At 39.5% G+C, this 10,006-nt stretch overlaps 1 protein-coding gene across 9 annotated transcripts in view; it reads right to left on the bottom strand.

The window, feature by feature from the left end:
* LOC133632878 (rho guanine nucleotide exchange factor 28-like) overlaps positions 1-10,006 on the bottom strand; it is an 87,113-nt gene that overhangs the window by 9,764 nt on the left and 67,343 nt on the right. For 8 of the 9 annotated variants that reach the window (XM_062025657.1, XM_062025656.1, XM_062025660.1 and 5 more), the window contains 10 exons: positions 9,455-9,599; positions 9,250-9,305; positions 7,188-7,245; positions 5,488-5,629; positions 4,853-4,983; positions 4,626-4,766; positions 4,302-4,552; positions 3,115-3,240; positions 2,917-3,034; positions 2,521-2,775 (listed from right to left, as the gene is read on the bottom strand). In XM_062025657.1, the coding sequence (XP_061881641.1) occupies positions 2,521-2,775; positions 2,917-3,034; positions 3,115-3,240; positions 4,302-4,552; positions 4,626-4,766; positions 4,853-4,983; positions 5,488-5,629; positions 7,188-7,245; positions 9,250-9,305; positions 9,455-9,599 (1,423 nt within the window). The remainder of the gene's footprint in view (positions 1-2,520; positions 2,776-2,916; positions 3,035-3,114; positions 3,241-4,301; positions 4,553-4,625; positions 4,767-4,852; positions 4,984-5,487; positions 5,630-7,187; positions 7,246-9,249; positions 9,306-9,454; positions 9,600-10,006) is intronic. The other variant, XM_062025658.1, reaches the window with a different exon arrangement.

Below are 10,006 nucleotides of genomic sequence, written 5' to 3'. Positions count from 1 at the left end.
GGGAGTTGTTTTTTTTAACTGGATGCGCCGGTCCCACGTGAGACATAGCTTGTAAAACTTCAATTAATAACAGGGTGCTAGCGGTTAGAGTGCATGATCATGATGCACGAGATAGATGATTGTGGGTTAGATTCCCGACACAACCAGAAATTTTTTTTGAAATGAAAATAGCCCACAATTGTTTCCTTTATTATTTTGCACTCAAAATAAATAAACAAACACAGTGTTTATCATGTATTCCTAATAATATAAAACATGCATCCATATTAATTTAGGTTAGAGTCAAATTGTATTAAAAAAAGGACAAAAAGAAAAAGAACATGCATCAAATCTTTGAAACCATGCCCCCTCAAACCACAATCCTTGTACTCAGGCTAATTGTGTCCCAGCCACTTCTGAAATCCAAATTTCTTCCGTGTTGGTGCATTCGAACGTTAGCCTGCAAGCAGTTTAGGATGCCTCTGGACACTGTGTTCCTTAGTATTCTTTTAACGTCACAGTTTGACGGACGTACATATTTACGTGGGCATTCTAGTACATGCTCTCTGCCAGCTCCCCCCTCTCTGCTGTGGTTTCTTGTGCTGAGATTGCTGGAGCCTGAAACAACCCGTGTCATGCCCTCTCGTCTCGTGTCACATGCCACCTCACCTGCTTTATAAAATGTCTCTAAAATAAATACTTCCCTGTTTATTTTTTCCATGTCATTTTTGCACCAGACTGTTTCGTCAACATGGCCCAGTACCAAGTTGTATTAACCACTAAACAGCTGATTTTTGACCGTGTCTGAAAAAAAATTGCGGTGATGTGTCCTCCAGATATATATTTCAACAATATACAGGTGTGGGCGTGGATGGGTTCATTTGCATCTACAAACGCCAAGACCAGTCAAGTTGGCACGTTGTGTAAATCGTAAATAAAAACAGAATACAATGGTTTGCAAATCCCTTTCAACCTATATTCAATTGAATAGACTACAAAGACAAGCTACTTAACGTTCAAACTTGAAAACTTTATTTTTTTGCAAATATCAGCTCATGATGCATGTGATGCCTGCAACATGTTTCAAAAAAGCTGGCACAAGTGGCAAAAAAGATTGAGAAAGTTGAGGAATGCTCATCAAACACTTATTTGGAACATCCCACAGGTGAACAGGCTAATTGCGAACAGGTGGGTGCCATGATTGGGTATACAAGCAGCTTCCATGAAATGCTCAGTCATTCACAAACAAGGATGGGGCGAGGGTCACCACTTTGTGAACAAATGCGTGAGCAAATTGTCCAACAGTTTAAGAACAACATTTCTCAACGAGCTATTGCAAAGAATTTAGGGATTTCACCATCTATGGTCCGTGATATCATCAAAAAGTTCAGAGAATCTGGAGAAATCACTGCACGTAAGCGATGATATTACGGACCTTCAGGCGGTACTGCATCAAAAAGCGACGTTAGTGTGTAACCATGTGGGCTCAGGAACACTTCAGAAAACCACTCTCAGTAACTACAGTTGGTCGCTACATCTGTAAGCAAAGCGAAAGCCATTTATCAACAACCCCCAGAAACGCCGCTGGCTTCGCTGGGCCCGAGCTCATCTAAGATGGACTGATGCAAAGTGGAAAAGTGTTCTGTGGTCTGACAAGTCCACATTTCAAATTGTTTTGGAAACTGGGGACATTGTGTCCTCCGGAACAAAGAGGAAAATAACCATCCGGATTGTTATAGGCGCAAAATTCAAAAGCCAGCATCTGTGATAGTATGGAGGTGTATTAGTGCCCAAGGCATGGGTAACTTACACATCTGTGAAGGCACCATTAATGCTGAAAGGTACATACAGGTTTTGGAGCAACATATGTTGCCATCCAAGCAACTTTATCATGGATGCCCCTGCTTATTTCAGCAAGACAATAGCAATCCACGTGTTACAACAGTGAGGTTTCATAGTAAAAGCGTGCGGGTACTAGACTGGCCTGCCTGTAGTCCAGACCTGTCTCCCATTGAAAATGTGTGGCACATTATGAACGCTAAAATACCACAACGGAGACCCCGGACTGTTGAACAACTTAAGCTGTACATCAAGCAAGAATGGGAAAGAATTCCACATGAAAAGCTTAAAAAATTGGTCTCCTCAGTTCCCAAACGTTTACTGAGTGTTGTTAAAAGAAAAGGCCATGTAACACAGTGGTAAAAATGCCCCTGTGCCAACTTTTTTGCAATGTATTGCTGTCATTAAATTCTAAGTTAATAATTATTTGCAAAAAATAATTAGGTATCTCAATTCGAACATTAAATGTCTTGGTTTTGCAGTCTATTCAATTGAATACAAGTTGAAAAGGATTTGCATATCATTGTATTCTGTTTTTATTTACGATTTACACAACGTGCCAACTTCACTGGTTTTGGGTTTTGTAAAATGACAGCCTCCCCAAATGAACTGTTTTGCAGGCATACTCAGGAAGGGGGTTACAAATGTGAAAAATGTACGGAATATGTAGATTAAAATTATCATAGATCCCATTTAACAAACCTTTTAGGCGCCCTGTGGCAGTCTTCCAGTACAGCAGCCCCTTATTCTGTAGCTCTCTGTGTTTGCTGTGCAGCTCTTGCTTGCGAATCACCTTGCCATTTTTTAGTTTGGCAAAGCTCTTATTCTCAAGCCGGGCAAGCACTTCCTGCAGTTCCTGACATTTCTCGTATTTGCTTACTGCCAGGTCCACTGCTGCAATAATGTCACGGATCTTAGCCAGAGCACTTGACAAGTCAGCGTGTTCTTGACTTCCTTCTGTCAAAAGAAAAGTAATAGAAATCCAATTAATTATGGAAGGATGTTGTTTTTTTAAATTTATTTTACAGATATTCAGCATTTTTAATTTACTTCTAGTACATACGTACACACACACTGTGTGTTTTGTGATATACTAACCTTTGGTGTAATGTAATATCCTCTCCAACAACACTGGGTACTTGGTGATTCGCTGGGTGACTAAAAGGATGAATTCTGGTACTCCTCTTCGCCTGACTAGTGAGTTATTACTCTGTTGCTGTAAGCAGAGAGGTCACAACCAGGGTTTTATGAGCCATACATCTAGAAGCCCACAATGTGTTTGAGGCTGAGGCCTACTTTGACAAAGTTTTGGAGTTTCTTGTTCTGCTGCTGAAGCTCTTTGAAGACGTTGACAGCTTCCATGTGGTGGCTGCAGAAGTCACCATATACTTGCTTCATCTTCTCTGCATTTTCATCTGAGAACTGAGAAAGCCACTTTAAGGTATTCCGTGTGGACATGGACAATATATTTGTGATTGTGAGCAGTATTTAACTAATGCAAGTACAGTACAACTCTCATATTTCAGCAAACATTTTAGTATATCTTCTTGAGGGGAAGTACTATACAGATGAAACTTGAATATACTTTAGAGTAGTCCGGGTACAGCTTGTATAGCAGTATCAATGACTAAAAATTACTCAAAACACTTCCATTATTGTCTATTGTCAAACATCCAAAGTGTTTTCAAAGTGTCAATAGTTTGTGTGAGCACCATTGTTATCCAGCACTGCCGTAAACCTCTCTAGGACATGGAATTCCCCAAATACTTTTACTGTAATCCTTTTCCAATTCTTCATGATGACTGGTGGAGCTGTTCTTTTCCCCCAAGGTGTTCAACTGGGTTCAGGTCTGGAGACATACTTGGCTACTTCATCAGCTTCCGCTTCTTCAGCAAGATACGTCATCTCGAGGGTGTGCTTAGAATTGTATTCTTGATGGAAAACTGCCATTTAGCCCAGTTTTCCAATGTAAGGGCTTACGCTCTGCTTCACAATGTTACATTACATCGTACTGCTATACACAGACTATTCTAATATATCCAAGTTTCATTTGTAAAGTATTATACCCTAAAAAGATATGCTGTAACTAGAAAACAACTGAGAACGCAGACCTCTGCCACAACCTATCTCCTTTGGAATGAAATAAACAAAGTAAACTTTCTTGTTAGTCATCGACTCTGTCTCACACAGAGAAGCCTTGTAAGGTAAACGTAAGGTAATGTACATAGTAGAAACTATCAGAATCACCCCTGAAATCGAATAACTTATCCCATTTCTGACATTTACTGAAAGTTTAATCTAAGTCTGCACATAACTTTTTGAGTTATGTTGCTAACTAACTAACTAAATGATAGACACATCACAGTGATTACATATACCTCCTGGTGAAAGTAATTAGATAAAAATGGATGCTGAAATTAGAACTGTATACTTTACTCACCTTCGGGACATACTGTATACAGTATGTATCAATCTCTACCAACCTGGTGAAGCAAGATGTCTCCAATTTGGTGTATGAGGTAATTTCTCTGGTTCTCAGGTTGGGTGGAAGCCTGTCTGCACTCTTGCAAAGACCCAAATAGGTTCCTGTGGAAGAGCAGCAGTGAATCCAAGCATGGGAATATCCGGGCCACACAATCCCAATCTAACTGCAGCTCCTCCAGCATGCCTCTTCGGAATACTTCGGACATGACTGTCAGTGTTTGGATGTGGTGCAGCTCCGTCTGCATTAGTTCTATAGAGAAAAGTGGATTATGCTCACTGAAATTTACAAGTGGTGCAAGCTTTATGATGCTAACAATGCTCACCATAAATGACATCCTGCCTCTTGATGGTGCGTCTGTCGTGCTGCCGGCAGAACTCTGGGCTAACAGTGAGACTCCATGACTCTGTGTCTAGTCCCAGCAGGTCAGCTGACAGATCACTCAGTAGTGGAGCATCTACAGCATCTGTAAAACCCATTGTATAAAATATTGTTTACAGCCATTAAGAAATATAATAAAGGTGGACAGAGTACCGATTAAGCCTTACTTACCCTGTGAGGTGATTGGCGGGTCCAATGGAGGAAGAGTCACCGTAACTGGAGTTCCCTCATCAGATAGGGAGCTGTTAATGTAAGACGTCGCAATGGCATCAACCTCCACCCCTGCTGTGTCACTTAGGCGTCTATATAACAGACGAGTGAACACATTTAATATATGTTCAAAATATTTTGTAAAATCTCAGGGTTTGTGCTCAGCTATGACTAAGAAATTAGTAGTCAAAACAATACTGTATTTGACTAAAATCCAGTGGTGGTTTAATCCGTCCATGATGTACTGTATAGCAGTGGTCCCCAACCTTTTTGTACTTGGGGACCGGTCAACGCTTGAAAATTTGTCCCACGGACCGGGGGGGTGGGAGGGTAGTAAAAAAAAAAAAATTTTTTTTTTTTTTTTGTCATAAAGAAATACAATCATGTGTGCTTATGGACTGTATCCCTGCAGACTGTATTGATTTATATTGCTATATAATGTATATATTGTGTTTTTTATGTTGATTTAATTAAAAAAAAAAAAAAAAAAAAAAATTTTTTTTTAAATTTCTTGTGCAGCCGGACCGGTACCGGGCCGTGGCCCGGTGGTTGGGGACCACTGCTGTATAGGGTTTAACTACAGCAGGTGATCCTACCTGCTCTCTATAGAGACAGAGAGGCTTCTGGACAGAGGGGTGAGTGTTTCTTTCTTGTCTTTGGTTGTCATTGTAGGTGAGGAAGATGTACAAACTGATGAGGACGCCAGCGGGTAGGAAGAAGTGTTGTCTTTTACAGAGGCTGAGGGGACCAAAAATACAACAAGAAGGACGAGAAGTCACTCATATGTAAAACATAAACACTTTAAAATGTCGATTTAGGGCCTAATTTACTCAGATCCAAATACCATGCGCAATACACAGCACACCCATTGAAGGTGTGCTGTGAAGGAAGGGGGTGGACCATGCATCTGGAATGATTCAAGCGTAAGAAAATGCATATTGCAAAATATTTTTTCATATAAGAGATACAATCTAATAATATATTTCCTAAATGAAAACACAAATGTTATTAAAAAAAAAAACCGGCAGCAAAACACATTAATTGAATTTTTTTCAACAGCCCCTTAAGTCATCGAGCAGCTATAAAATTATATTGCTGAATAGACTATATGTTTATTTTTTTATTTTTTCTGACAGTCCATATTTGTTGACACACATAAGTAGGACAAATTATTCTCTGTTCAGCTGTTTTTGCACCGCAAACCCTTCCTTTCTCACAGCCATGTGTGTAACATACATACTTTTCAGACGTGCAAAGTAAAGGCGCAAAATAGCACCCGCAGAACAGTGTCATCCTTGATAAATCACATTGGGCTTGCTGAATAATTATTTTTGTATCTCCTCCTCATTCTAATATTGTGAGTGTTGTGACGATCAGCATATATTCTGCATATTCATGAAAACATACACGCTAAATGGATTGGATCTGTTCATGACCTTAGTAGATCGCTTTGCTTGTACTTTTAAGTTTGCAAATGTTTTAGTACATGCAAACTTTTAGTGAATCAGACATATTGTGTTCAGTAGATATGTTTATATTAAGGTTGTCAAAAATAACCAGTAACCCCGTGATTAATCACAGAATTATTGCATTAATAAAGTATGAATGCAGATTATTCACGCAATTTATTTTGACTGTACATGCTCCTTTACCTAACCGCAAATGGTTACAAGGAAAGGCGGTGCGGTTTTCTATGTGGTAAGTTATCAGGTCAATGCATACAACATTGCAAAGATAAGTGAGCAGACAAACTGCGCTCACTTCAAAATACACAGAGATGGGACTTAATTTAAAACTTCTAGCAAATTTTGAACTGACGTGCATTCAAGGTAAACATATTTTAAAGGTTCCTGGATGATAGTCTGACAATAGAATTGCATTTGTGTCTAAATGTTGATCTCTTTTTTAAGTAAATTTAAATTATGCAAACGAGTAATAACCTGTGATTAAATATGAGTAATCCAAATTCAAAGGTGTGATTAATCTGATTTTTTTTTAAAATAATTCGACAGTACTACTATTTCTGTCTTCTGTCCCATGTTTTTTTATAATTAATTTATTATAAAAATGTTACACTAAACCTTTGTGTTTGTTTATGCACCAACACACGCAGAAACACACACCAGGATGAATACCCCCCACAGAGACAGATTGAAATGTAAATTATTACAAAACCAGAGTCATACGGATAAGTCAGGGAAGCGAATAAATGGCTTACTTAATCTGTAACAGGGGAACAAGAGGGAACAAGTAAAAAGAGAGAGGGACTGCCGCCATGGGAGAGAAGGGGACTTACTCTGTGGGAGAGACAAGGTCTTGCTTTTCACCAGTAATGCATTCCTCTCCTGCAGCTTCTGAGGAAACATGTCATATTAACTTCAGTTGACGGACAAAATAGTAGTAGCAGTGCCTTTAACATTAGATAAATATTAGATATTAAAAATGATAAAACTATAGGAATGTACAAAGGGCAATACGAAACCTATACCCAAATCAGTCCAGGAATTCATTTTTTCACCAAGTGTTGGAATTTATTCTTTCAGTCTTTTTTACTCCCTCTTCAGCCTGCCTTAGAGTCAGGAACAGATTTATTTCTTATTTAGCTTTCAGTCTCTCATCACAGGAGAGTGAGAGGAGAGACAAGAGTAATGACCTGTTACATATTGTACTGTTACATATTGTACTGTATCACAGAGCTGCACACAGCACTTTGAAGTTCTTACATTTTCCAAAAAGGAAGGTGACTAAACCAGATAGAGTCTGGAAAATGGAACATTCAGGTAGCTAAAAAATGTTTGAATGGTAGCTGTGAGAAGATATTATTTGGGGGTACATTATATAGTAGACAACAGGGTCCTTTGATAGGCAGCCAGCGGGCTACATCCGGCCAACCAAAACTTTTCATTTGGCCTGCCATTCTGTCTCACTAGCAAAGTACTTATTCATACAGTACTTCCTCCACTCTGCAGTGAGCGTACACACCACAATAGAAGAATAAGACTCACACTTAAAGGGGACCTTCCATCCATCCATCCATTTTCTACCGCGTATTACCTTCGGGGTCGCGGGGGGCGCTGGAGCCTATCTCAGCTACAATCGGGCGGAAGGCGGGGTAAAGGGGACCTATTATGCAAAATCAACTTTTCTTACCTATTGGTACATGTTTTTGTGTATTGCTGCTCTGCATTAGTCACAAAAATTTGAAATCAAACCATGAGGCATGGTGGAGATATTAATAAAACAATCTTGCCTTCCTTCCTACTTCCTCTAAACCAGCCTTTTGTAATTTGCCTAGGTGACGTGTTTCCAATTGTTGACGTTAGCAGATATATCCATATATGGTAAAGTGTTACCCGAAGAGCTTTGCGCGAGTCCGCCATTGTAGTCCGACTTTGTAGTCAATAAGTTCCTTGTTTTTCTCTATCTTCTTGTTGTGGGGCAGACTGGCATGACATGCACATGCATCCTCCGCTGTTGCCATTTCTAACACAAAGTAGCATCTGGTTCTAACTTATATCTGCCAATAGACTGGATATGGAAGCGCTAAAATTTACAACATGGCTGACGGGGAAAAGACGCAGTCGAAAAGGAGTTACATAAGATTGCCCACAAAACGGCGCATCCTGAAGAGACAGTCAGAAAGCGGTTTAAAAATGGTCTTTAAAACATAATCTATGCAACATCTGGACAAAAAGAACCACCATTACATGTTATGTAGACCACGAGGAAGTGTTTTATATGTAGAAAAAAAAAAATCATAATATGACCCCTTTAAACAAATATAGTGCTATCGCCCTGAATAAAAAAACTAGACGCTGAAAATCAGACATAAAACAGCAACTGGACTATAAAATATGCTTATAACCAAAATGCAATAGAAAAGCTGATGTGTTTGTTTTGTAACCAAGTAAATGCTGTTTCAAAGGAATATAACCTGTGGAGACACTTTCAGACAACGAATCGCAACCTAGATGCAGTCCATCCCCTGTCCCCTTGTTTAGTAACAGGTATTTAACATTTGGACCCATGCAAGACTTTAGTGGCTTGCTGCAGTACAGGTAATATGGGTCTGTTATTTGAATACCACAACAGATTTAGCGCTATCTGTTAGGAGGCGATATGTATCGTTACTCAGTTGAGATTTCCCACTCAGTAGGCATTAAAAGTAAAAGACAGGTGTTTCTTGCGTCATACATTTACTCAGTAATCGAATAACTGCAACATTATTTGGCCGTAACTGTTCTCTCCATCTGTTTGGATGATGACCCAAATTCCAAGGGCATTTCATTGAACAAACTAAAATCATTCATTATTCTTTGTCATGGTTTTGGAGACCAAAAAGAGTGTGTAAAGGTTACCTTCCCGCATGGGGATACAGACTCTCGACAGTTCTTGTGAACGTTTAGGAAGCAATCTAAGGACAAAAGCAGAGTTAATTTAAGTTTAATAGAGAAACAAGAACCCAAAACATGAAGGCAGCTCGTGCAATGATATTTTTACACAAACCCTGGGAGTTGAACTAGCACATGTCATAGAAAAACAGCACTGCTGAAGTATACTCACTGGAGCACTGCAGCAGCTCCTTCCCAGAAACAGACTTATCACAGGCCACACATGCAGTAGGACCAGATGGAGATGGAGGAACAAACTGGTGCCCGTTGGTGGCTACTGTCTTCTCCTTTCCATCCTTTAGCTCTTTCCCTTTCACCTGAAAAGACAAGTTGTAAATACTTTGCATTTAACCGTTGAGTTGACATTTACTGCAGTAGATGCAACGGTGGTGGAGAAACCAACGAAGATGAAGAACAAGAGAAGTGGTTGGCTTTGTGCGAAGATACACTGGTTAAAGTGGAGTTAGTGCAGATGAAGGTGAACCCTCATGGGTTCTGCTGTTGTGGTACTTCATCGTAGAGCATTACAGGGTATTCTTTAGTGTGTATGTGTGGGCGAGGAATTTTTATTTTCTTATCACAGTTTAAGATGACGACCATGTTCTTTATGAAGAGTTTGTGTGTGCTTGCATGGCCGTTAATGTATTATGTGCACGTGAGGCACCATGTTCTGGAACAAATATACATTGGTTGTGACAATTTAAACGATACTATGGAATGTGTT

The sequence above is a fragment of the Entelurus aequoreus genome, linkage group LG17 (genome assembly GCF_033978785.1).
Source record: "Entelurus aequoreus isolate RoL-2023_Sb linkage group LG17, RoL_Eaeq_v1.1, whole genome shotgun sequence".
In the NCBI taxonomy this organism is placed as follows: Eukaryota; Metazoa; Chordata; class Actinopteri; order Syngnathiformes; family Syngnathidae; genus Entelurus; species Entelurus aequoreus.
This window is presented reverse-complemented; position numbering and strand designations above follow the sequence as displayed.